Below are 27,780 nucleotides of genomic sequence, written 5' to 3'. Positions count from 1 at the left end.
TCCGAATTATGGCGATGCATCTAACGCAATAGATAGCCCAGATTATGTTTTGATAGGTTTAGCTGTTTTCTTTGTTTGTTCTGTGTTCCGTAGTTATGGAAAAGGCCCATCAACTTTAACCCCATTTGAAACGAAAGTCTGTGTTCATTGTTCCAGCATCGATGGTTAGAAGTGACACTGCTTCAGACAGGTCAGTATGCTCATTGTTTGTAATGGCAATGTCAGATCCTAATGGAGTTATAGAACCAATATACAACTCACTGCCGATAGGTGGCATTAAGTTGCATAAGGCACCTTTAAAAAGAAACTGGAATGAAGAGATGGCTCCCAAGATTTCTACTGTTACATTTCACCACAACTTTTTAGAAGTGTTGTGTGGTAAGTGTTGAGTTCACTGTTTATTGCTGTGTCATTTATACATCATTATATTTAAGTAGAAGACTGCGACAGCATCTACATACTGCTGTAGAAAACCCATCAGTCAGTTTTACTGATCCTGATGTATCCCTATAATCTAAAGCTAATGTGAAATCTGGTTGCACTAATTAGTATTTACCTCGCAAAAGGTTGTATTTGATCTTGTCAGAAGTGTATGGTTCACCACAAATGTGGCATAATGTACATTCACATGTATTGATGTGATTTTAACTGGAGGCTTCCCAGCATAGCAATGCAATTTTGCATTTAAGATAATAATCTACAGCTCTGCCCAAAAAAGGCACTTGATTGCATTTTCATTCCACCCCTTTTTAAACCCATTTCTTCCATGTAAATTCATCAGGCCTATAGTGTAGCACGGCCTGGTCTATGAAGTTAAATGTGGACTTCTTCCACATGGATAGCAAAAGAATCCTAGTGGAACATTTTTCTTGTGTAGAAATAGTGGACTGGGAGTGGCGATGTGGTGGGAGATACTCCCAACTGTCCACAGTTTGGAACAGAGCATCCCAATCTGGAAGCTTACTGGTGTGTAGGCTGAATTCCCAGATGAGTGGTTGGGAAACAATGTGGAATCACAAAGTGAATGCTCAGTCTCCGCAGATTCTGCTTTTTAAACCTTTTTTTGGCCAGTAATAAGCTACTCATTTTGTGGAGGAGCTTGTAACTTTCATAAAATATGCTGGTACAGCACTCCAGACAAGCACTAACAAAGGTACCGGTATGCTGTTCATCAAAACATAAGAAGTTCCTATGCTGTGTTCTGGACTGCTCCTGCCAAAGTCAAACACTGGCTGTGCGCAATAGCTTGAGGACAAATTTACAAACAGTAATTGACATGACTTTAAAAGACACAGAGTATTGATTGGTGAAATAAATCAGACATTAGTAGTGTGTACAGTATGTTTATGCATGCGCATGGAAGGAAGGAAGTGGAGTGGGACAAAAGAAACGCTTTCAGAAATAATTTCTTGTTTGCAGACTCTTTTTCATACGTGTGCACCCATAGACACGCATGCCCAAACACCCTCACACAAAACCACACACACACACACACACACACACACAGTGAATCATGTGCCATGCCACGTCCATGGGATTATGTTCAGATGGTTTCTCATGCGTGCGATACACTGTTCTGGGTTCAGCGCTTCAGTCATTGGATTTTTGTTATGGATGAAGACCATCCTGTATTCCCTGCAACGTATTCCAGTTCCTGATCTTATATAAGTAGAAGATCAGGAACTGAGAAATAAGTGACAGACCAGATGAGCGAGAGAGATGAACTGTGTCTTGTCCCTCTTTCTTCTCCCTCTCTTCAGCTGTCATTCCTCTGATACAACCTGGATTAGGGTGACACCATTTTGTTTACTGCTTCCTGTCTCTTGGGCCAAACATCTAGGTCAGAGTTCATTATTGCAGGTCAGGATGTTTTCCTAAGGAAAAAGTATTAAAAAAAAGAAATCCTAACCAAGCTCCAAACCAATCCTTACCTAACCTGAACACTAACCTGATCATTAACCTTTTGGAACATTCTGGTCCTGAAAGATTAACAAATTCACACACACACTTACGCACGCACACACACACAAATATTCCACTAATCTCTATCCTTGTGTAGAAACAAAAAGTGATTCCCATTCAAATTCTGTCCTTCCTAACATTAATATTACCATAACGTAACACTAACCCCAAAAACCTAACCTGAACCTAATCCTAACCACTGATCCCTAACCTCTGACCTTGGTTGTAACGTTTTGCCTAAACTTGACCCTTATATCAAGATATATGTTTTTTTCATTGTAAGGACTGTCCCCTACGAGATTATTTAAACATGAACATAGACCTACACAAGCATACAAACACACACACACACTGTACTGTAAAAACACACGTCTGAAGAGCTTCAGTAATAGTTTAGGTGAGAACCACTAATTAGACCTCATTAGTTAATGTGCTCTCCAGATAGCTCTCCACTCCAGATGCTAATGTTCTAGTCATCCTTCCCTCCATCCCTCCCTCATCCTACCATCTGTCTACCTCCTTTCCACTTGTCTATTTTAGTCTGGCATGTCCTTGTCAGGGGGTCAAAAGACTCCTGCCTTGTTTTCATCATGAGAAAGTGAATAAAACACCATGTAGACTTGGTTTGGATAATCATTTCCATAGCGTTTGAATTAACACCGACATGTTTGACATGTACCACGCAGGACTGTGGCCGTCAATCGCAGTAAAAATAATTAGCCTGCGCACTGCACAGAAACTTGAAACAGTTCTGACAGAAATGTCTTCATTTTTGCAAAACTCTGGGTTGCTCCATCCAAAAGGTAGCGTCCAGAGCTTTCGATATCTGCAAGTTTACACAACTCAATTATTGAGCATCTTAGTCAGTATGTTTTGGAAAGTATAGCGTAGTGTAAACAATCCCTTTGTGTGCTTAAAACCTGTCTTTTCCTTCTCAATTCAAACCCTTTTTTTTGTAATTCCCTATTTGCAGACCTTTATGTCTCTTGATCCCAGCTATTTCACTCTATCTGTTCCCTTTAATGTTGTCTGCTAGCGTAGTGTGGAAACGCAGGGTTTTATGCTCTGGGCCCACAGGTTTATGTCCAGGGCCTGTGGCTGTGTTCAGTACATTAACTATTACATTTGGTTCTTAAGAATTTTTAGGGGAGCAAATGATGACTCATGTTCTTGAGATAAAATATATCTTTCTTGATTCAAATGTTTATTAAATTATTTTTTTAATCTCAATTAATGGTTAGATCTTTTTTACTTTTGGACTGTAAGATCAAGCTTATAAACAACAAACACATTTTTGCTCATCTTTATCAAAGTATCCAATGACTCTGGAGGGCACTACAGGTTTGTGTGTTTGTGAGTGTGTAGAGTGCCTTTTAGAAAGTAAAAAACCCCGTTATGACAAAGTGAACCAATGTTTTAAAAATGTGTTCCAATGTAATGCAATTAAAAAACTGTAATATGTTATAGAAATCAGTATTCACACCTTTTGCCGTGGTACTTCAAATTGAGCTCGGATGCATCCTGTGTCCTTTGATCATCCTTGAGATGTCTCTAGAACTTGATTGGAGTTCTGTGGTAAATTCCATTGATTGCACATGATATAGAAACACACACTTAACAGTGAATGTCAGCGCAAAATCCAAGCAAGGAAGTCAAATAAACATGTGAATTCCCTGCCTCTCCATGCTCTCTTATACACTCACCTAAAGGATTATTAGAAACACCATACTAATACTGTGTTTGACCCCCTTTCGCCTTCAGAACTGCCTTAATTCTATGTGGCATTGATTCAACAAGGTGCTGAAAGCATTCTTTAGAAATTTTGGCCCATATTGATAGGATAGCATCTTGCAGTTGATGGAGATATGTGGGATGCACATCCAGGGCACGAAGCTCCCATTCCACCACATCCCAAAGATGCTCTATTGGGTTGAGATCTGGTGACTGTGGGGGCCATTTCAGTACAGTGAACTCATTGTCATGTTCAAGAAACCAATTTGAAATGATTCGAGCTTTGTGAGATGGTGCATTATCCTGCTGGAAGTAACCATCAGAGGATGGGTACATGATGGTCATAAAGGGATGGACATGGTCAGAAACAATGCTTAGGTAAGCCGTGGCATTTAAACGATGCCCAATTGGCACTAAGGGGCCTAAAGTGTGCCAAGAAAACATCCCCCACACCATTACACCACCACCACCAGCCTGCACAGTGGTAACAAGGTATGATGGATCCATGTTCTCATCCTGTTTACGCCAAATTCTGACTCTACCATCTGAATGTCTCAACAGAAATCGAGACTCATCAGACCAGGCAACATTCTTCCAGCCTTCAACTATCCAATTTTGGTGAAATCGTGCAAATTGTAGCCTCTTTTTCCTATTTGTAGTGTTTTTTGAGTGGTACCCGGTGGGGTCTTCTGCTGTTGTAGCCCCTCCGCCTCAAGATTGTGCATGTTGTGGCTTCACAAATGCTTTGCTGCATACCTCGGTTGTAACGAGTGGTTATTTCAGTCAAAGTTGCTCTTCTATCAGCTTGAATCAGTCGGCCCATTCTCCTCTGACCTCTAGCATCAACAAGGCATGTTTTTCCCTTTTCACACCATTCTTTGTAGACCCTAGAAATGGTTGTGCGTGAAAATCCCAGTAACTGAGCAGATTGTGAAATACTCAGACTGGCCTGTCTGGCACCAACAACCATGCCACGCTTAAAATTGCTTAAATCATCTTTCTTTCCCATTCTGACATTCAGTTTGGAGTTCAGGAGATTGTCTTGACCGTGACCACACCCCTAAATGCATTGAAGCAACTGCCATGTGATTGGTTGATTAGATAATTGCATTAATGAGAAATTGAACAGGTGTTCCTAATAATCCTTTAGGTGAGTGTAAGTGCCACCCTGGTCTACCCTTTTCTGATAATCTATAAGGATACATTTCTCTCTGAATGCATGCCATTGCCCCCCCCGCCCCCCAGCCCTTTCCATGGTTTCTGGTCTTCCACCTGGTGGACTTGCTGTTTAAAACAGAGCAACTAGCGCTCAGGAAAGCTACAAGAACCCCAGGGGGGACTACATCACTTAGTCACTTCACATACTGCTGTTCTACACAATTCAGTTTTTTCCTAGTGCCTGTAATGGCAGCAGTAAATGCTTTCCTTATATATCTCATATAACAAGTACACATCCCCACTTAACAGCCACAGTAGGCCACAGTACAAAGCAGTTTCCCAAGGTGCATAGACACACAGATTTGGGAACGAAAAGATTTGGCAATGGTTACGCTTGAATGCAAATATCTTCAGTCTATAACATAAATGTTTGTTACTGCAACAACGAATTATGACAACTGATTGATGAAAAATATATGTTTTCATGAACCCCAAGCCAAGAACACAAACTTGGGCATACTTTTTGCAGCAGTGGCGAACTGTGACTACTGGAGATACCATCAGTACCGGAAAAAGACCTGACATCATACATATAGATAGAGAACTCGGAGCATGATTTGAGAACTTACTTTTGCAGACCTATGTAGGAGAAGCAAATCTTTTATGACAGAGTCAAACAGTTCTAAGCCACGCCTCGGCCGTTGGTTACACAATGGTTGGAAATATCGACAGGAGGAACCACGTTAGAAGAAAATACTGTTGTGTCGTTTCAAAGAAACATTTTCCTAAACAGTCACTGAAATAGTGGCGGAATAAATTCACCGACAAAACTACTCACACTGTTTCTAAACCACAGACAGTATATGCTGTCAGAGAGAAAAAAGTTTCACTATATTTAGTGTCCAGCATGCAATAATAAAAACATACAACAAGACATGTCATATAGAGTACATCCAAATGAAACATCATTACCTTTGTTTTTACCACAACACAACCAGTGATCTAAAGTTGTATTCAAAATGATATGAATGAGATAGCAACAAAAAAAAAACTGTAGATTAAAACAAAAGTCCACTCACTATTATGATTATCATTTAAAAACCAAGTCCATTCTCCTGTCCTTTATGAAATGGATAATGTCAGGTTCATGTAGCTTGTCTTTTGGTTTTAAATCCGAAACTAGTTCTTTTTCAAACGAGATCAAAGCCAAGGCTGACAGTCGGGCCAACGCCAAAACATTCTGATTGGATATTTTTTTCTCTTGGATATTAATCCGTTTTTCCCAACACCAACTGAAGAAATTCAATAGGAAGATCATTACAATTAAGATAAAAAACTGTTAAATCAATGAAAATGAAATTGCTAATTATAATATATACAAAATATATACAGATTTGTATCTATCCTTAGGCCCTCTCAGAGGGCATAGAGGGCCCTGACAGTTCCCCACTGATTTGCGGTAAATGCTTTGGCTAGTGAGATTCTTTACATCCACTGGGTATCACAAGATAACATCAGGGTTTCATTGCTTGCTCAGAAGTCCCTAAAACATTCAACCACATCTGACCAAGCGTGTCAAACTCCCATAACATGTTTGCATGCACAGCTAGTTGTCCACTGCACAGATAGTTATCCATACTTATAACTTGTAGCTAGGGAACCTGAATGGGCAAAACCTAGGAACGGAGGTGGCTGGGGGCAACAGCAAGCTAGTCAGATCCTGTTGAGCAGTAATTGTGTGTTCTAGCATCATTCTGTTAGGAAATGCCTGCACTGGGAAATGTGCTTCTGTACTAAGTCAGTTTGCCCTGCACAGTTAGCCAGTGACTACAGTGCTGAGCCCTCCACAGGACCCCTAGGCACGCAGCAATGAAGCAGCTTTGACCTAAGACCCCCTGATGCTTCAAATGTAACGGCGTCTGTCTGTAATGTAAGAGTGTTAGTTTGCAAACAATCATGGGATTTTTGGTAAACCCTTCAAAGGAAGTCTGAGTATACGTTTCCTTCATTTGAAAGGCCTGACTGGCGGGCTGAAAAGGCACGACGTATAACTGAAAGATGCAGGACACCACTTTCATAGTCACACATAATGGAGGCTGGTGGTAGTAGGACTTGTGTTTTTCACTCATACAAACACACACACGCGTGAATGAGATGTTTAGTGTAGATGAAGTGGTCTTCCATTCATTAGTTAAATCAAAACTGAATAAAAGCCAACTATGTGCTTTGCCCAAATGCTTATGTACTGAATATGTGTATTTTCATGTTTGGGTAGGGATGTTGCTTGGGTAATCATTTTTAACATTTAAGTTGTCTTCAGAGTGGTTACAGATTGTAGTGTGGGAAAGGGCTGCCTGTTGCCACTAGCTTTTGTTGGCAAAATGACATCTTCCCTTAAAGACATGGTTATTCATTTAATACTAATGTCAGCCTGTAGAAGGTCTTTTAATGGTGTTGAGTAAACAGTCAACTACTATGCCAAGCTGTTAGCTATCTTTGTGCGTTCTACTGTAGGCTGCTGGATGTACAGTTAGGTATACTTAATTCAATAAAATCATACATCCTACAACTTCCAGGCTCTGGGAAACCATCCAACTCTATGGAAGCACTTTGCCACAGCAGAATAAATTCATCTTGTCTGGTTTATAAAACCTGGGGACTCTACATAAACATATTATTAAAAAACTGTTTTCTGAACGTGTCCATAAATGGGGCCCCTTTTTTATTCCTCCTGCCCTGCAATAGCCTCCAGTCTCCAGCTTGTACAGTGAGAGGCAGACAGACAGTTACAGACTCTTAACCTCAACTCTATAAACACTCAACCTATTGGCCCAAAACGGGCTAATGATACTCATAAAACACATAAACGTTTGGTGTTTGTTTTTGACACACTCTTTAAACATTATTTATCATCGCACTTCTTTATTAGTTCGGTCTCGGCCCTCAGCAGAAGTGAAGATTTTACGCCAGTCAAGATAAAAAACCATGAAATTAATCAGAAGGTGTCTGAATGAAAAGTGAGAGGCTGTGTTTTGTTGCTTTGAAGGAATTATAGCATAAACACCACAGAGAGGGATTAGACCATTCTCTCATCCTTGTTCCACAAGAACGGCATCGCTTCTCTTAGCTGAGCACAAAGTCATTCTTCTGGACCCTTGTGTACGGACAATATGGAACAAAGGGAAACGTTTTACCTTACTTTCGGAGATCCACACAGTGACGTTTCACAAATATCGTACAGCTGAAGTTACTTAAGGATGTAGAGTGACTGTACTATACAGGGCCTAGGCCTGTGTGATTATCCGACGTAAAGGGGAGAGCGGGGCTGTGTCTCACTCCCCCAAGCATGGTTAGCTGTCATTAATCACCCTGGCTATTATTCCTGCATTCCAAAGTGTCTTATTCCCTCATGAGCTTCACACTTACAGCATCCTCCTACTGTCGTCCACCTCCAGCCCCTGTCAGGGACACTGCTGGACCTGTGTGTTAAATGGGCCCCAACAACTGCTTGAGAACAGGACTTCATGGTTAAGGAGGGTGGCCTATCTGGTACCCATGGGCCCTACACACACACACACACACACACACACATTTTAAATTCATTTCAAATTCATTTCAGCCCAGAGAAAAAATTCTGGCCAGAAATCCCAGAAAATGTCTAATTCATTTCAGCCCAGAAATCCTTCACCACACAATGACCGAGAGACTCTCCCCCTCACCACTGACACAGCGCAGTAGCTTCGCTAACTACTCTGCCCTTGTATAGGCTTTCCATTGGAATGGCAAATAATGGCAGCATGTGAACGTGGCCCGGACTCCTGAAGATCAGCGGTGCAAGTTTCCACTGATAACCGAGGCTGTTCAGACGTTACATGACTAACACTCAAGCTGCTCCGTGTAACACTCAAACATGCCAAACTTCACCAGCTCAAAGTATTCCTGACATACTGATGTTAAACAGAAAAGTGGCGCTGTATCTTTAAGATCAGAGTGGGAGAAAGAATAACGTGGAAAAAGGCAGTCCGCTGGCCTCTCTCCCTTTCTCTTCCTCCCTCTTCCTCCCTCTCTCTCTCTCTCTCTCTCTCTCTTTCTCCTGAGAGGCAGTGAGAGAGACAGCTGTAACACAGCAGTCTTAGCCAGGCTCAGCTCAGAGGCTGTAGGGGCCAGGAGAGAGAGAACAGGACAGTGTAGGTAATACTGGGCGAAAGTGGTAGAACTCTCCATCTGCCCTAGGCTGGAACATGTGCTTGTTAGAGTAACCTTCACCCACCCTGCGAAGCCAGACATGGAGCCAGGACCAGACACAACAAAACAGGAGGAGCCTACTGGTGAGTGTTTTTTGTTTGTGTGTGTGTGTGTGTGTGTGTGTGTGTGTTGTGCTGGGGGGCTTGGGTGTGCGGGATCAGAGGAGACCTGGAGAAGAGGCCATTCATGGGACTTCCTCTATCTGTTAGCCCCAGAACTATATACAAACATTAATGGCTGCTGACCTTTGCCCCCAGCCTCCCTGGAGGTCTTGAACTGACAGAGTGGGAGAGGGGAAGGAGCGAGCGTTGAAAGATTCACAGGAGAGAGGACGTTGATGTGACGAGACTTTAACAAGCTTTTGTGGATCAACACGTCCCACATTGTTTGGTCTGTGTTTCAGATGTCATCCTTTTTGTGTGGAGATGGATGAAGTTTGATTTCTCACGTTAAAAGGCTTCTGAAAACCAGGAGTTGACACACACTCCCAAATAGTAGGGTTATTGCTCTCAGAACAAGGCAGTGAACGTATGAGACTTTTATAACCTTTCATATAAATTGATGGGAGCGTACAATCACAATGAATGAAGGCAGGAGAGGTGACCCTCTTCTCGCTCCGAGCTGAGAGTCTGTGTCTTCTCTCACTTGCTGTAGTTTTGGGAGAGATCCGTGGTCTTGGCACAGGCTTCCTATGTGTTTCCTTTGAAAAGCCACGGTGAACAGAATAATTTGGTGTGGCAGATGTGAGGGCTCTGTGGGTGTACTGTTTCAGTTGAAAAGCACTACGTTAATTTGACTTCTGTGAATCCTGATAACTGTGTGGGAGTTGGAGTGTGCGGGTGTACATGTGAGAGACAGAAATGAGAGTGAGATAGAGAGTCGGCGAGAGTGAATTTGTGTGAGACAGAGAGATCAAGACAGAGCGAGAGAATTAGAAAGAGAATAAGGGCCAGAGAGAAAGATAAAGAGTAAGAATGACTTACAGTTTGCATATAGATATATCCCTGTTGGATCTGAACAGAAACATAGTGAATGTGCTGTCTCATCCCCTCACTTTTCATCACGTTTCAGACTGTCTGTGTTCACCATAATGTATGCACTCACTACTGTAGGTCTCTCTGGATAAGCACACCTGCAAAATTGCTTAAATGTAAAAAAATAAATATTATATTATATATATATATATAGTGTATTTGTGTACAGGTATCACTATAATTGAACAGCTGTTAGGATTGTAAAAAAAAGAATATGCAAATGTCGCAATTTGGGGCTATGGGTGAAAACGGCCCTGACATCAGATTGAATACGTTTAAAATGGCAATATATTAACCATAATGTTCAGTGCAGGCAAACACGTAAGATGATACATTGCAATCCATTTCCCACCTGAGGGGGTTGATGTGTCTAAGCTGGGCTTGGAATCCTACATTCTAGTGTTGGGGTTAATGTTTAGGTAAAGGTGTGAGTTCGGGTTAAGAATAGGATTTTGAATGGGAATAATATTTTTGGTTCCCAACAATGGTCCTAAGACAAACACTTGTGTGTGTGTTTTTGCACGTGTGTGTTTCTGTGTGTGTGTATGTGTGTGTGAGAGAAGTTTTTAGCCCGTCGGAATAGACTGCGGTTAGGAACAGTCAATTTGGAACATATTCTGAGGAGACTTCATGATAGCTTCTCTCTGCCAGTCTTTCTGCTTACTGAGCTACAGTCCCTTTGGTGTATGTCTGGGGCTGATGCCTTGAAAACCTGCCACTAGGGGCAATTATGAAGCCCAAGAAGGCTTGTGGCTAGCTAGGGTATAAATGTGTGGGCATGGCGGATGCTTATAACATTTTTTAATTCTTCATCTTCAGTCCTTATTTGAATGTGTTCTGCGAATAATCGGTCAGTTCTCTGTTACCACGTATTCTGAGGCAGAAATAGACCAGAGCTTGTTTGTTTGTGTGAGCTAGCGTGTGCATGCATGGGTAGTGGCATTCGATTTCGGGTCAGTTCCATGGCAGTGAAACAGCGGTGTAGCATCTTTGTGAGAGGACGCCACTGGTCCTTGCACCGATATCTAAGGTGATGTAATTCACCACGTTGTTCCGTCAACTATTTGAGCCTTACTGAACCAAAAATGGCTGAATTGAAGATGTGTAGCCTAAACAGCGGGTCTTTGTTTTTGCAGTCTGTGGACAGCAAGTGAAAAATTCACTGTTACAAGAACATAGTTTAGATCCTAGCCCCCATGGAATCTATGTTTCAGGGAGTATACTTGGGTGCTCCACATACTGTCAAAACGTGTTTCATTTCAGAAGACCACAAATAGGGCCTTTTGTTGCTCAATCCAATTTCTTCTGATTTCGGATTATTTTCCGTCAGCCTGACAGACACATAAGGCTTCAACCTACAGACTGAAGAGACTTCAGTAGTTAAAATTATTGAGACAAAAACGTAAGCAAAATGCACACAGAGAATGCAGCACATGACGATCATTGTTTACTGAAGTTGCTGAAGTCATGTACTATCACACGAGCAGCTTTTATTTTTCAGAGTTGTCTAATAAAATATCAATGAATGGGTAATGTTCAGGTCAAGGTATTTATTCACTTAATTACTAGAAATCTAAGAGATGTCATGTAAAGATATAGCACAGTCCTTATTCTACACCTGAAATATACCTGACCAATAAAATTGTACAGGCATTTATCATTTACCTATTTACTTTCAGTACCTGCAACCTTTCATTTAAGGGCCCACTGCTATTGAGCACTAAGCTGTCTATCATCCTGCAACCTTTCATTTAAGGGCCCACTGCTATTGAGCACTAAGTTGTCTATCATCCTGCAAACTTTCATTTAAGGGCCGACTGCTATTGAGCACTAAGCTGTCTATCATCCTGCAACCTTTCATTTAAGGGCCCACTGCTATTGAGCACTAAGCTGTCTATCATCCTGCAAACTTTCATTTAAGGGCCCACTGCTATTGAGCACTAAGTTGTCTATCATCCTGCAAACTTTCATTTAAGGGCCCACTGCTATTGAGCACTAAGCTGTCTATCATCCTGCAACCTTTCATTTAAGGGCCCACTGCTATTGAGCACTAAGTTGTCTATCATCCTGCAAACTTTCATTTAAGGGCCCACTGCTATTGAGCACTAAGTTGTCTATCATCCTGCAAACTTTTACATTGATTAATGAATAGATACTGCAATATATATGTTGTTTAATTGATAGTACTCCCTTTCTACATAGCAGTGCATACCCATGGGAATCTACCCAACAGCCCTAGCGTAGTGAGCACCATGCTCTATCAGCTGAGCTGTACCAGGATCCCTTCAAATGTTTGTGTTATAGAAACTTGTCTAAGTGTAAATTAATCCGTTACAGAGTTTGAGGGATCCAATAGTTTTGGTAAGTAGTAACTGTAAACATGTAAACATGAATATTGATAATGTTGTCTGCACGGCTACACCTCCATAACCAAGTATGAAAGAGATATGAAGGAGTTTGCTGGAGAGAGACAGAGAAGAGAGAAATATTTAAAAGACTGACAGAGAGCTTGAAAGAGAATAGTGAGAGCAAGTGAGAGAGTGGGGGGGGTTTGAAAGAAGAGAGAGTGTGTGAGAGAGGGGGGGGCTTGAAAGAAGAGAGAGTGTGTGAGAGAGGGGGGGGTTTGAAAGAAGAGAGAGTGTGAGAGTAAGTGCTTGTTTACACAACGCTACATTTCCCGAGACCTATTGGAACCGGAATCGAGACGCTAGGTTATTTTGTTGTGTGAATTCGCAGGTATCCATACCACAAGACGTCACCTTCTGAGGTAGCGTGCGCCACACATTGCTGCATTTTTCCCTGAATCTTGAGTGTAAAATCCAACACTATGGAAATTATGATTGGAATGAAAGATAAGTGTGTCTAGCGTTTTCTTCTCTCTCGCGTAATGTGAAAAAGCCTTAAGATCCTGGGAGAAAGGGAGTTAAAAGAGAAGTGAGAGTGTGAGAGAGGGGATGAAACAGAACAGGGAGAGTGAGGTTAAAAAGAGAAGAGCTAGATATCAGAGGGAAAAGTGATGACAAAAAGAAAAGACACGGCCTTTCTTTATTGACATGTAAATAGGCTCGTGTTTTTGTCCTAGTTGAGGAGAACCAAATTCCTCTGTAGAAGGAGGGAGCAGGGGAGGCGTACAGAGGGAGGTGCAGGGTAACACTCACCCCTCAGGGTGGCAAACTGTGGTCTAGAGAAGGAACACGCCATACTATGGCTGCTTCACACTGATTAGCGAGAAAAACCCAGAGAAAAACAGACTCCCCTTCTCTTTGTCCCTCTGTTACCATTTTTGTTTTACTCGTAGTACTTTTTCCTCTATACATCGCCCTCCATCTCACTCTCATATTTTTACCTGAGCCAGGGGATTGAATAAATGGATGTTGATCAGCTCGAAACTACTTTTCACTGAAATTGCCACAGCAGCCACCTGCAATTGGGACACACTGTCTTGAGTGTTGAATAGACAAAAGGAGGGAGGAACAGGTTTTGTATCTACTGTTTCTCTTTTTTTTTATTTCCATTTGTGTCTGTTTGTTTAATCTTGCTGCAGTGTGCTGGTTGTATTCAGCGTTTGTGCACGTGCTTTGGCACGGCACTGCAGTGAAGTCTGAAACAAAGTAATGGCATGGTATTTGAGGGAAAGCGGACAGGCCCGTTCTCCCTGGTCAGGGGTCTCTGTCCAGGATCAGTTCACCGAGGTCATACATTAGCCAAGGTGTTATAGTGTGTGTTCTCCTCACTCTGCGTGGTTCATTGGTCTGTCAACCAAACACTATGTAAACACGTGTCATTCTGTCCTCTGGCCTGAGTGATGACTGGGCCTGTGTTTGGTTGGGTCTGTGTGTGTGTGTGTGTGTGTGTATGTGTGTGCATGAATGCCAGTGTTTCTGTATGTTTCTACAGTTTGGAATCAGAGCTTACGCTAACAGCTTATTAGCATCTGTCTATGGGTCTCCATTCAAATGACCTGATCAGAAACATCCGTCTGCTTGTGTGTGTGTGTGTGTGTGTGTGTGTGGGTGTGTGTGTGTGGGTGTGTGCTGTGATGAGGAAGAGGAATCTGCCTCATGTCTTTATCTATTCCAAGAGATATTATGATACAACCCAGCCAGAATTATGCATACACAAGCTGCGTCACAAAGGGACCTTCATTTCCTATACACAGTAGTGAACCACAGGCCTTGGTCGTGGTCTAAAGTGCACTTTGGAGTGCCAATCGGGACACATGCGCCATCTCCCAACTGTAATCTCCATCTGGGCACAACTCCAAATATGCAGATCTGATTGTGGCCCTGGGGAGTGACAAAGAAATATGAGTATATCAAATAGCTGCACAAAGCAACACAGTCCATCTACATCTTGTTTATGGGAGTGTAGACGTACTGGTGAGAGGCTAACAGCCAACTGTCTGAAATCAGTTCAGCCAATTAGCTTTTAGCCCTCTCAGTACTTCTGGCTTTACGGTTAGGATACAATTAGGACCCCGAGGATAGGATTTGCCATTTGATTGGTGAGTGGATATTAATGGTGTTGAAGAGACTGCAGAAAGAGGAGAGGAATGATATTGAGAGAGAAAGACAGAGGAAAGTAGAGGGAGAGGACATAAATGAATAACGTCTCTCACATACACCATGATCATAAGAATCCCAAGATGATCACAGGCCACATTATGGAACCTGATTGGTCTGTCGGAAGGAGGAAATGGAGCAGATTGGTTTTGTGTCTTTAAGAAGCCTGGTGACAGACTCTTACTGAGAGAGAGGGAACCAGCCTCTGAGTGACTGCTGATAGAGAGAGGTTACCATGATAAAACAGGGTTTCAGGACTGAAATTTTAGGAGGCTGTTTGGACACTACGGGCCTAAACACAAGACTTTCATTAAGGTTAACAATAGTTTTCATAGAATTTGTATCTGTAATAAAAAATGTATAATTAATCATTTCTGGTAGAAAGTTTAAATGGCCACGGTTTAGCTTTTGAGTTAACATGCAAGCTTTGCGATATACCCCCACCATCACTATGGTGATGTACCTCTTCTGACACAAACTACTTGATTACTTTGTTTTAAATTATAGGTCAATTTAAGTCAATTAGCCACATTTTAAGTCACTTAGAGAAAATGTAATTTCTTTGTGCATACAAACATTTTCAGATTTCCTTGTACTGGGAAGGTCAACTCGATACATTGGCATGTGGGGAGCCTGTTGTCAAGCTCAGCAGAAGGAAATGGAAAAACGTGTTTGGATACTAAATGTTATTATAAATTGAAATGTCATCCCAATAGACACGCATGTTTTTCTAACAGTGATGTGTGTTGGAATCAACAGGTGGTTGAGCTCACCATGTCTTCACAGCTGTATGAATACTAATGATATCCCATCAGTCATACTCCAGGACAGAAGGCTATTTGGTCAGTACTGCCAGATTCGGCAGCTGGTGTGTTGGTGATTTAAGGCTGATGCTGGGTACTGTAATAAAGGTGTCTGTTTTTTAAGGACTGACCTAGGATTAGCTGTTAATGAAGCTGCAATCAAGCCTTTCTGCGGCTGTGTATTGGTGCTCTCGGCATCATTAGCATCCTTCGCCCCTTTGTCTAATCTGTGTTTGTACGCAGCACTACACCATTTGGCCCCATTTGTCAGATAGGATCCCTGCTGAGGGAGACGTGTCATTATCCTGCTCGGCGTGGGGAGGTAGGGAGGTAAGGAGGGTGGTAGTGTGATAGAGACTGGGAAAACTGGGGGAGAGGAAGGAACAGTTAGAGTGCAGTACGTGTCCACAGAGTGCAGTGAGTGTCCACAGAGTGCAGTGCGTGTCCACAGAGTGCAGTGCGTGTTCAAAGAGTGCAGTACATGTCCACAGAGTGCAGTGCGTGTCCAAGGAGTGTAGTGCATGTCCACAGAATGCAGTGTGTGTCCAAGGAGTGCAGTACATGTCCACAGAGTGCAGTACATGTCCACAGAGTGCAGTGCGTGTCCACAGAGTGCAGTGCGTGTTCACTTAGTTCACTACGTGTCCACAGAGTGCAGTGCGTGTCCACTTAGTGCAGTGCATGTCCACAGAGTGCAGTGGGTGTCCACAGGGTGCAGTGGGTGTCCACAGAGTGCAGTGCGTGTCCACAGAGTGCAGTACATGTCCACTGAGTGCAGTGCGTGTGTGTGTGATGTTTCATATCACCATCGATTGTAGGTAACGTGATATGACTATAGAGTACACGGTTGAGCGAAGCACAGCTCTGAGCTTGTTACACGGTTTGAACAAATGCATGGAGGGAATGTGCTTTTCACAGCACAATGTGTAAATCTTATGTAAATTAGCCAACGCCTCTCCTTTTGCCAGAGTGAGAGAAAGAGAGCGAGAGGGTGAGAGAAACATTGAGATAAAAGGGAGGGAGAGAGTAAACAATCTAGTATATTGACCATTGTTATATTATTGACAAATGTTTACTTTCTATGTTAATTAAGTATGTGGATTGAATTGATAAAATGACTGGAAGAAGCACATAAAGAGATTGAGGGATATGTGGAAAAAGAAGAGAAAGAGAGAGAATGACAGAAAAATGGTGTGAATACTGACATACTGCTAAGCCATTTCCTGTGAGAATCAAATCAAAGTTGGAAAGGCAAGACAAGCTGAAATTAATCTGTTTTTGTTTATCCTGCTGTTATTGTGTGTGGGGGATTAAGCCATGGGGGCTGAACTAAGCACACTGTGCTTTAGTTGTGTCATCATCGCTACTCCATAAAGACACCAATAGAGAACAAATATTGGCACTTAAAATAAAATACAAAAAATGTAACATATTTTTTTAGAATATTGTCATATTTGTTTACTGTTCATTCCTGAAATGGTATTCTTCCTCCAAAATGAACATTATGGAATTCAGTATATAGTCGCTGTAGGCTCTATTCCTTCTTCATGTCCCTGTCAGTTTTGATTGACAATGATCTTCTTGTCCTGTCTGAATGATTTTAGTGTTGGAATGATTCATCTGACGGTAGAAATCCCATCATAAACACTCAAGAAAAGACCTGATTTACTGGGAAAAACTGCAAAACTTTAAAGGTCCTCAGGTCATTTAAAATCATGTGCCATTGAGCAGTTGTGTGGATGTGTGTGTCTGGCCATATATTTTGAGTGTCAGGGATCAGGCTGACATTTGCGGAACACCCATGGAATACTGGAAAGGCAGGTTGTTTGGGTCAGAATGTTGTCTGAATTCTACTAGAAAAAAAAAAGAGTGAGGGATCCAATTAGGATTGTGGGAGGGATCTAGGGACGCAGGTCAGATGGCTGACCCATGTGCCTCACATAAGTGGCTTTGTTTCCAAGATGGCAGCTGTTCACATTCCTTGAGTTAACTCCTGTTCTGCTAAACTGAAACTCTTGTTATGTTAATGAAATAGTTAACTTGTTCAGGCAAAATCATATCTATTGTGTCCTTTTTTGCTGTGCTATACGATTTTGATTGCAATGTAACAAGTATTTGTAGATAAATGGCATAAGCCATATTTACGCTGCAATAAGAACGTAGCCTTGTTGGTATTTGCATTCTGTATTTACTGAAGAGTAGCAATTAATGTTTGTTACTGTGCTTGTTATAAATGGGCTAGTTAGAACAAAATTTGTCATTTTAGTTTTTCCTGTCAGCATCAACCGATTGCCGAGAATGAAGGATCAGTAGGCTCTAATTACCCATCTGTGAATGTACTCTTCAACATCTCAATGTGTTTATAGCATTGCTCCCATAATGTATATGACACGGGTGAATGTTAAGTACTGTTAAAGCTTCATTCTTAATGAGTCTTCAATTCAACCAAGAAGGAAAATCCAAGAGCATAAAGAATGAGCTGTGAAATTAGCACTTTGCTGCTCATTTAACCAGGAAGTAGTCATTGAACATACGGAAAGGTCATTCCCTTGCCAACAACAATGCCTGAGCTTGCAGGCGCCCAACCTTCCACCAGGAGCTGCTAGAGTACAGTGACAATAGGCTTGCCTGTCCCATGTCCAGCCATCTGAGAAGCACTGGAATCATTTCCACTGTGCCCACTGTGCCCATATTCTGATTGGAGTGTTGAGTATGGTATAGAACTCAATACATGTCTCTATATTTACAGACAATGAACAGCTTTAATATCTGTCCAGAAATGTAATGTAAACACACTGTATCCATCTTTACTCTTCAGATAACATTACACACATAGGCCACCTATGCAATTTCACTCCTACTCTGTCTCTACTCACTCTCTCATATGTACACACCCCACACCACTCGATTGAATGCACTTTCTTTTAAATCACATCTCTGAGTAGTGTAGCCTTTGCTTTTTTTATTTTTATTTCAGTGCCACTCAAGGATGTGCACACATCCTAGTAGTCAGTCATCCATTCATCATGTTGGTTGTCATTGTAATCCAACTAAAATGTCATTTTTTATGTATGTATTAGTGTTAAGTGGCCTGGGAGATGATTCGTTTAAAACGTTCACCAGTCTGGGAGAACCACATCCAGTAATGTTGGCCATACCTTCTAATGGACTTGGACTTGAAGCACAAGATTTTCACGAACATAAAAGGGACAAGAATGATCTATTTGTTGTTTATTATCACTGCCATTGGGCCATGTAGCTTCCTCGGTAAGAGCATGATACTTTTAATCTAAGGGATGTCGGTTTGTCTCTCGCGTGTTATGATGTTTACGCGCTAACATCTGTGAGAAGCTCTGGTTATGAGTGTCTGCTAAAGTTACCCTTAATTTCATGTAATGTTTCATTCCTATTGTTGATTGTTCTGGTACTGTTTGGCCCATTCTTGTTTTAAAAGCCATAGCCATCATTACTTTAGTCTGGGCCAAATGGAGAACAAAGTCACTTCAGTTTGTTATGTAAAATTAGGGATTCAGAACAAGTATTCTCAGTGCCACAAATACATTCCATCTTTTCTGTGTCTGTTTGGCATCCGAAGCTCTGACGGGATCAGAGGATGACTCATCCAATAGGCTGAATAAGATAATTTCACCCCAAAGCCACACTGAGCGTGCTGCTGTTACACTCTTTTAAATGGGCCTGGCACATGAAAGACCGGAGCCCCGGTGGAGTGTGTCCCTGTGACTAGCATTGATGCTAATGAGAGGCAACAAGCACAGGATGACATTTAGAGATAACTGTGGATGTGGGTCTACCAACAACTCAGCACCAAAGTAGGGGAGAGAAGAGCAAGTCCAGGCGGATTTCATTCATTCATGTGTTCCATAAAACCGGATGTGGTTCAGCCTTGCTTGTAGAGCACCAACGACGTTTTAACACATACACACTGATCAAGATTTCCATGCATACACACTGACCAACGCTTAAACACATACACACTGATCAAGATTTACACACATACACACTGATCAAGATTTACAAGCATAAACACAGACCAACGCATAAACACATACACACTGACCAACGCTTAAACACATACACACTGACCAAACGACGCTTAAACACATACACACTGTGTGTGAGCCAGGGGCTGAAGGGGAAAGTCTCAGAGCAGACCAGGTGTTCTCGCCTAATCTCTAACTTCAGCTTGAGGTGATTGATCAGGTTGGGAGGGGGAGAGGGAAGACAGAAGAGAGAGGGAGCGAGTGAGGGAGAGACAGAAAGAAAAGAAGAGGGACCGACAGATAGAGAAACTCTTACAGGTCTGGTGACAACCCCCTGGTTCTTTGAGCCTATTAAATGAAGACTACAGACCGTCTCTCCATGTAAACCCCTTTTGGTTCTATGTTACGCGCTCCTCCTCCTTCTATCGTTCGTTATTTTGTCTTTTTTGTTTCTTTTTATCATTCTGTCAAAAGACTCTACTTTTTGTCCATCACCCCATCTCTGTTTACAGTCTCCCCTCGTTTGACCCCGCCTTCGCTTCCTGCTCCACTCTCAGGTTTCGGGCCACTCTCATGGGAGGTAGAGGACACATGTCATGTAACAGCCCCAAGGGCTTACGGTCCTGTCACCTCTAGCCTGATGGATAGATGCTGTACACCTTTCAGTCTGACCTGTTTGGTAACACACACACACACACACACACACACAAGATAGAAACATGCTTTGACACACAATTTGACGTCATCACACTGAGAGAGAGAGAGGGAGACAAGAGAGGGAAAGAGGGAGAGGTGTAGTGACAGAAGAGAAAGATAAATAGAGAGAGAGATAAAGAGAGAGGTGTGTCAGTGCATGTTACACAGAGGAGTGGATTCAGTGCCCGTCTCACTGTGTTCCTGTGTAACTCTATAGCCTACATACCAATGCCTTCTGTATCTCTCTGCAGGTTCTCTCTGTCTGACTTCTCTCTTTCTCTTGCTATGTCTTATTCAAATTCAAAGTCTAATCTAATTCCCATACTATTAGTAGATATAACATTTGCCTTTTACAAATGTTAAACATCACATTCCACAACCGTATTCAATGCAATACATAAAAGCCATATCCCAGTGGACTTGGAAGCAAGTAAAAACCAACAAACAGAAGGTCTCTCAATGACCACACACAACTGCAGTCTGAACAGAATGGTGATGTGAACCTTACTCAACCTCTAGGGGCTATAGTCCTGTTTCAGAGGTTTGAGGAAACATTCAGTTCTGGAGAATGGATTTTGCTGCATGTTTGGTGAATGAGTGTTTGTGGAAAAGGTGTGAGTGATGAGTGGTGAGGTTAAAGAGGTGAAGGAGGAGGTGGTATCCCTAATGGTTAGGCTGGGAAGGGGGCAGAGGTGAATGGAGAGGTTATTCGGTCTCTTTTGTGTTCAGTGCCTTTCTTCCTCCCGGCCTAGAACACCAGAAGCCTGTGATGATTGATCAGGTTGGGAGGGCAGGAGGGAGAAAAGAAGGGTGAGGGAGGGAGTGAGGGAGAGAGAGAGAGACAGAAAGAGACTGAGAAGGACTGGTAGATAGAGAATCTCTCACAGGTCTCTTGACAATCCCTTGGCTCTTAGAGCCTATTAAGACTACAAAAATTGCTGTGAGAACAGCTTCATTTGAATAATATTTACATAATATGCAAATACAATTTTCTTCTCACACAAGCAATGAATAACTCTCAGTGCACCAGAGGTATAACGTAGTGCGCAACATGTGTACGCAGTGCTGTGGCCAGGCCAATGATCTGGAAGGCATATAAACTCTCTGGCCATGTTGCTTGCCTAGTAACATGTTGCTCTCTGTCAAACAAGTGCTGTTGTTTGTGATGGGAGATTTCTTTTTTTTATGTGCCAGTGTGAGATGTTTCTGGTTGCTTTGCAACCATCCGATTACTTTGACGAGCAACATTGACATTATAATCCATTTACACTACAAAAAATATATCTATTATGCATATCTGCGTAAGTGTCGTTTATTGCTAGCCCCTCTTACTACGAGCGTTTTTACTCTACAATGAATTCAAGACTTGAACAAGACTTTTTGCCAGTACAGTATGTATAGTATATGTATGTATATATAGTCTAAACAGGTTAACATGTCAATTGTCGCACGTCACATTCCGAGATAACATGCGACACTCTTCCAACAGATACTCCCAGCAAATACTGAGGTCTAACGATGTCTCGCTCAATGTTTACTGGAGTGGAATGAGCGGTGGCATAAGGAGGCTGGCTCTAAAGTCCTTCTGGCTGTATGTGTATATACATTTTGTCACAATGGCAACTAAAAATGTTTATACGTTGTATGGAATATTGTAACATTGTTAACAGTGTTAATATTGTAACAGTAATAAACCCTATACATGAACTGAGAGTATTAACAGTAACAAGCCCAATACATGAACTGAGAGTAGTAACACTAACAAACCCTATACATGAACTGAGAGTAGTAACAGTAATAAACCCTATACATGAACTGAGAGTAGTAACAGTAATAATCCCTTTACATGAACTGAGGGTATTAACAGTAACAAGCCCTATACATGAACTGAGAGTTGTAACAGAAATAAACCCTATACATGAACTGAGAGTAGTAACATTAATAAAATCTATACATGAACTGAGAGTAGTAACAGTAATAAACCCTATACATGAACTGAGAGTAGTAACAGAAATAAACCCTATACATGAACTGAGAGTAGTAACATTAATAAAATCTATACATGAACTGAGAGTAGTAACAGTAATAAACCCTATACATGAACTGAGAGCAGTAACAGTAATAAATCCTATATATAAACTGAGAGTAGTAACAGTTTGAAACACTTTATGTAAAGTGAGAGTAGTAACTGTGATAAACTCTATACTGTACGTGTACCGTGAGTTGTAATAATCTTCTAGCTGTAGTTTGAAAAGAGTCCTTGCTTCAGATCTGTTCTGGGCAACCGCAACTATGGCTCTGATTGGACCATTCTCAGGAAGGAATTCTGCTGTCTGAAGTCTAGGTCCCGCCCCCACTGAGCCTGGGGTGCTAGAGCACAACAGCATTCTCTCTGTACGTATGCACACACAAACACTGTGGGGTTGGGGGGGGTGAAGTGTGTGTGAGAGAAGGCGGAATAGAGAATGACAGAAGCAGTTAGTTCTACGGATTGAAAGTAGGAAAGCAAGAAAGATAGTTGGAAGGGAATGAGTGTTTAAGTGAGAAATTAGGAGACATATAAAGTTTATGCTGTATATTTCGTTCTCTCTTTTAACTCCTCACTTCGACAAGAACTGCTCCTCTCTGTTCTGGTCACTGTTCATTGCTCTGAGCCTCAAAAGGGGGAGGACCTGAACTCTGCACTCAGAGTCAATGCCCCCCGCTCGAGTCCACCACGCAACCCACACAGAAACACACACTGTCACACATGCTCTCTCACAAACATTCACACACTCTTTTTCTCTCTTTCTTTCTCCCTAACCCTAACCCTCTCACACACACACACACACACATCAACACACACACTCCCTTAGACCTCTGCAGCTACTGCAGCCCGGGTGATTCTAGCAGTACGGAGCAGAGGGAGAAAAGGAGAGGGAGGGAAACTTGGTCGTTACTACTTGTTGCTCTTGGCTTTCTGTTCGGAGCACTGAGGATGATATGCTCTGTGTTTGCTTGGCTGGAGTGGGAGCGTGTCTGAGGTAAGAACCTCCCTGCTTTTACTCTATATTTACTAGCTCTGTTTCTCTGGAAAGAGGAAAGACCGTATGAAAGGTAGGTAAAAGAGTTTGAGGGGTTTTCTCTGCGGAATGCTCGCTTTGTGGTGTGGGGGAAGGAGGGAGGGAACAAGTGGGTGAGAAAAGGAGGTGTGGAGGGAAGTGATTCACGTGCCAGAGAGAACAGAGCCACACTCGTTTGTCAGTGTTGAGAGGGAGAGTGAGCCTTGACTGAATGAACAGACTGGCCCTTCTGTCTTTTTTTTTTAAAGGACACGAAAGGATCTGTTACACATTTCTTGACTAATAGTGGGACAAAACCGGAGCAGTGTATCACTTCAAACTGCTAGTGGAAAATCTAGCTCATCTCTTTCTCATCAACTTTATGTTTGCTGTCCTGAGACTCCAGTTCTTTGATTTATGTTGGTGTGCGGTTCTGGAGAGCTGTGTGTGGTTCTGGACTGCTCCCTGCCTGCCGGGCCGGCTGTTTAAATGTGACATTTATTTATAATCTAGAGTTTGGAGTCACATTCCAACACAGTGCAGCAAGGAGCAAGGAGAACCAAGGGTAGTAGTTAACTACTTTAGCAGTCTCGTCCCCACATTTATCAAGCCAGCATGATTACAGTGTCTCCTGCCTAGTGCCTACAACTAAAGGCTGTTTCCCTGACTGTAGATAACCAACTTTTTGCAGGTAGACTAACTCATTTTTGCCATGAAGCAATAACTCACTTTAGAATGTTGCTTGTCATCATGATAGTTACATATTGTTCAAAACCACCCTAGATTGCATCTAAAGCAATTATGATGCGATTTTTGGATTTTTAGCCATCACGTTCTGACACTGTATGGTCTCTCTGCTGACGCTGGCCTGGGTCGGGGGGTCGGGGGGTCGGGGGTGTGGTCGGTCATTGTTATCCTATTAATAGTGGAGGCTGGGCTGACCAGGCCTGCAAGCAGCTGGAAGGGGAGCAGTTGGGAAGGGAAGGAAGTGGCCTTGGAGTGTCTGGCCAGCCGGAGAAGAGGAATTACCGGGACTGGGGCGCGGGATTTATGGAATTACAGAAAAGCGTTCCCGAGGTGACAGGGAATCGGTGAAGGGAGAGCATTTGTAAAGGGACCGGTAAATCGAATACCTGATATGGATTTATAATGGATCTGATATAGATCCGATGTGGATCCGATATAGATCCGGGTCCGTATTCACAAAACATTTTATCTTACCACTAGGAGGACTCCTAAACAGCATTAAAAGTTCCTAGCTAAGAGTTTCCTCTTAAAACCTATTCACAAAGCTGCTAAGACCAACTTTCACTAAGGAACGGGGAGAATTCTTAAGCTACGAGAAAGGGCGGGGTTGACCCTGTTGCTATGGATGATGTCATGTTCCACGAACAAGCTTTCCTACTATGCCAACGGTGACTGGCTGGTAGGGAAGGGGTCACTATCAGTGAATTCATCATAGCAACACTGAAACTCTTTGTAAAATACTCTTAGATCAAAAATGTAGGAGTCCTAAAGTTAGGACCGGCCAGTGCTAGATTTCCTCCTAAATCAGCAAGTTTGGAGCTACTTTCAGCCTTAAGATGTTTTGTGAATATGGCCCTGGATATTAACCTGAAATGTATCTGATATGGAGGCTGTGTAACTAGTCAGGTTGAACCAAAGGCCATAGAGTACAGAGAGCCCAGAAACACTTAGCTGATGATGATCAAAATATGTCATACTTTATCCCTTTATAGCCAGACAAGTGCTCATTGAAGTGCATTTATGACATTTAGATAAAAAATATTATTTTGCTTTAAATAGTTAAAGATAATATAATTATTGACAGTGCAGTGCCATCACAGATAGCTTACTACTCTCAAGAAGTTTGTCTGTCCTTGTTAGTGTTCCAAAGCTGACTTACAGGCACTTGGCAGTAAAGTCTTCAGTGGTCTGATGCTAAAAGGGACATTTAAAGAGTGGTTGAGTGGTCTGATGATCTGCTTCAGTGTTTGTCGAAGGAGAAGATATAGCCGCATAGCTCGACTGTCTCTACCTTCTCTTCTCTTCCACTTTCCCTTCATGCCCCTCTTATCTGCTTCCTAAAGAATGTCTACCTGTTGCCTGAGGATAGCGGGAACTACAGTCTGGGTCTTCAACTTGTCTGCTAGCCCATCTTTTTCCCAGTGTACTATTTCAGCTTAGCACTATCAGTCAAGATGATTTTTAACTCTCCATAAAAATGCATTTATCTCATTCATTTGTCGTAATCCATTGTTTTACCTCCTCTTTCCCTAGACATGTTTAGAGGCGTGTGGAGATGTGTAGAGACATGTTTAGAGACGTGTTTAAAGACATGTATAGAGACATGTAGAGACGTCTTGAGACATGTAGAGACATGTTTAGAGACATGTTTAGAGATGTGTTTAAAGACATGTATAGAGACATGTAGAGACGTCTTGAGACATGTTTAGAGACATGTTTAGAGATGTGTTTAGTGCCATGTATAGAGACGTGTAGACATGTTTAGATACGTTTAGAGACATTTCATGTGTGTTGCTGCCAGCTACTTTGTGAAACCGTGTCAGAAGATGTGGAGTGAGTTTATTATTCAATAGTCAAGCATGTGCATAGCTTTTCCCAGGCAAATCAGTGAGGATGTACCATGCATAGGTTTGGAGGGAATAAAAGTTAGTGTGTTGGTATATTTGTGTTGATGCCCATTATGCTAAAGTCCAGCGGAAAGTCTCAAGACATTATCTGCTCAGGGATTTGTGGGCTTGTGTCCATTTGGATTTTTTTCCTGACCATTGGTGGCAGCACTGAGCCCAATCTATTGGAGCTTTCAGTCATTGGAGTGGCACTACCTGGGAATTGTTTTTACAAGTTTGTTGATAACGGGGACACATTTAGTTTCAACACAATTAGCTTGTAGTATTTTATTTGACAGCTGCTAGGGTGATGAGCATGTACTTTTCAGTAAGGCCATCGACAGGTTTTCCCTGCCTAATTAGAGGCATAATGCAACTTGATTCGCAGTATATATATACATTGTGTGATATGATGCCAATCAACCGAACACAGATTTTGTCTTCGGCATAGTTGGATTGAGTGAGAGATGTTTTTTTTTGTAAAACAGTCTCGGATTTGAACTTGTGAATAGCATCTCGTATTTGGTGATATTGTACGATATTGTTGCTTTTCAGCTATGATCTTGGCTTCCTTGCTTGCTCGGTTTGCTCCAATCTTTCTGCCTCTTTTCAATTCTAATTGCACTGGGCATTAGCTGTCTACACAGGGTCTGTTTCCCCAACAGGATGCTGTTGTCACAGTTACTGCCTCGTCTGGAGGAGGGGTGACAGCAAGGGAGTGAGTGGCAAACACACAGCCACGCACGCAACTCGCAAACAGACGCAAGCAGAAAGTTACATACTGGATCAGGACAGGAATGCGTCACTTGGCCAAATGATTCTAAAAGGTTACTTTTGAAGGTTGTGCTAATGCGACCAATTTAAAATGCAAAGAGGTATGGTTGACAATATGCAACCATTTGGTATTCTTTCTAGACCCTTGCTTCCACTCCTTCTCCTCAGCCCCCCACCCCCCTCAACAAAAGGTGTCATTACCATGAATTACCATTGGTACAGCTGAACAGAGAGAGAGAAGACCGTATGTATGAATGATGACTTAGAGAAGACGACATGTCCATGCTTTGGTTTGTGTATCTATGTAAGTGTAAGTAATGGTTCGTGTGTGTCTGGTACTGTGATCGGAATTGTGATTGGAAAATAATTTGAGAACCTTCGCACCTCATTAATAAAACATGCACTCACTATTTTGTGTGTGTGTGTGTTTGTCCTGTGTGTTGTTGGGCACTGTGTGTGTGTGTGTGGGGTGTGTGTGTGTGTGTGTTGGGCACTGTGTGTGTGTGTGCTGTGTGTTGTTGGGCACTGTGTGTGTGTGTGCTGTGTGTTGTTGGGCACTGTGTGTGTGTGTGTGTGTGTGTTGGGCACTGTGTGTGTGTGTGTGTGTGTTGGGCACTGTGTGTGTGTGTGTGCTGTGTGTTGTTGGGCACTGTGTGTGTGTGTGTGCTGTGTGTTGTTGGGCACTGTGTGTGTGTGTGTGTTGGGCACTGTGTGTGTGTGTGTGTGTGTGTGTGTGTTGGGCACTGTGTGTGTGTGTGTGTGTGCTGTGTGTTGTTGGGCACTGTGTGTGTGTGTGTGCTGTGTGTTGTTGGGCACTGTGTGTGTGTGTGTGTTGTTGGGCACTGTGTGTGTGTGTGTGTTGTTGGGCACTGTGTGTGTGTGTGTGTTGTTGGGCACTGTGTGTGTCCTGTGTGTTGTTGGGCACTGTGTGTGTGTGTGTGTGTGCTGTGTGTTGTTGGGCACTGTGTGTGTGTGTGTGCTGTGTGTTGTTGGGCACTGTGTGTGTGTGTGTGTGTGTGTGTGTTGTTGGGCACTGTGTGTGTGTGTGTGTGTGCTGTGTGTTGTTTGGCACTGTGTGTGTGTGTGTGCTGTGTGTTGTTGGGCACTGTGTGTGTGTGTGTGCTGTGTGTTGTTGGGCAC

The 27,780-nt window shown here is 42.4% G+C and overlaps 1 protein-coding gene across 6 annotated transcripts in view; it reads left to right on the top strand.

Annotated features, from left to right (window-relative positions):
* Positions 1–27,780, top strand: part of LOC105015240 (disabled homolog 2-interacting protein) — a 191,230-nt gene that overhangs the window by 22,580 nt on the left and 140,870 nt on the right. The window contains exon 1 of one of the 6 annotated variants that reach the window (XM_010878241.4): positions 8,992–9,179. The exons of 3 other annotated variants lie outside the window; for them this stretch is intronic. In XM_010878241.4, the coding sequence (XP_010876543.2) occupies positions 9,137–9,179 (43 nt within the window). In that variant the 5' untranslated portion in view covers positions 8,992–9,136. Of the gene's footprint in view, positions 1–8,991; positions 9,180–23,001; positions 23,216–23,266; positions 23,289–27,780 lie in introns of those variants that run through there. 2 more of the 6 variants (XM_010878242.4, XM_029124959.2) reach the window with 2 other exon arrangements.

This window comes from Esox lucius, chromosome 14 (genome assembly GCF_011004845.1).
Source record: "Esox lucius isolate fEsoLuc1 chromosome 14, fEsoLuc1.pri, whole genome shotgun sequence".
Classification (NCBI taxonomy): domain Eukaryota; kingdom Metazoa; phylum Chordata; class Actinopteri; order Esociformes; family Esocidae; genus Esox; species Esox lucius.
The sequence above is the reverse complement of the archived record's forward strand: the minus strand, read 5'-3'. Positions and strand labels throughout refer to the sequence as shown.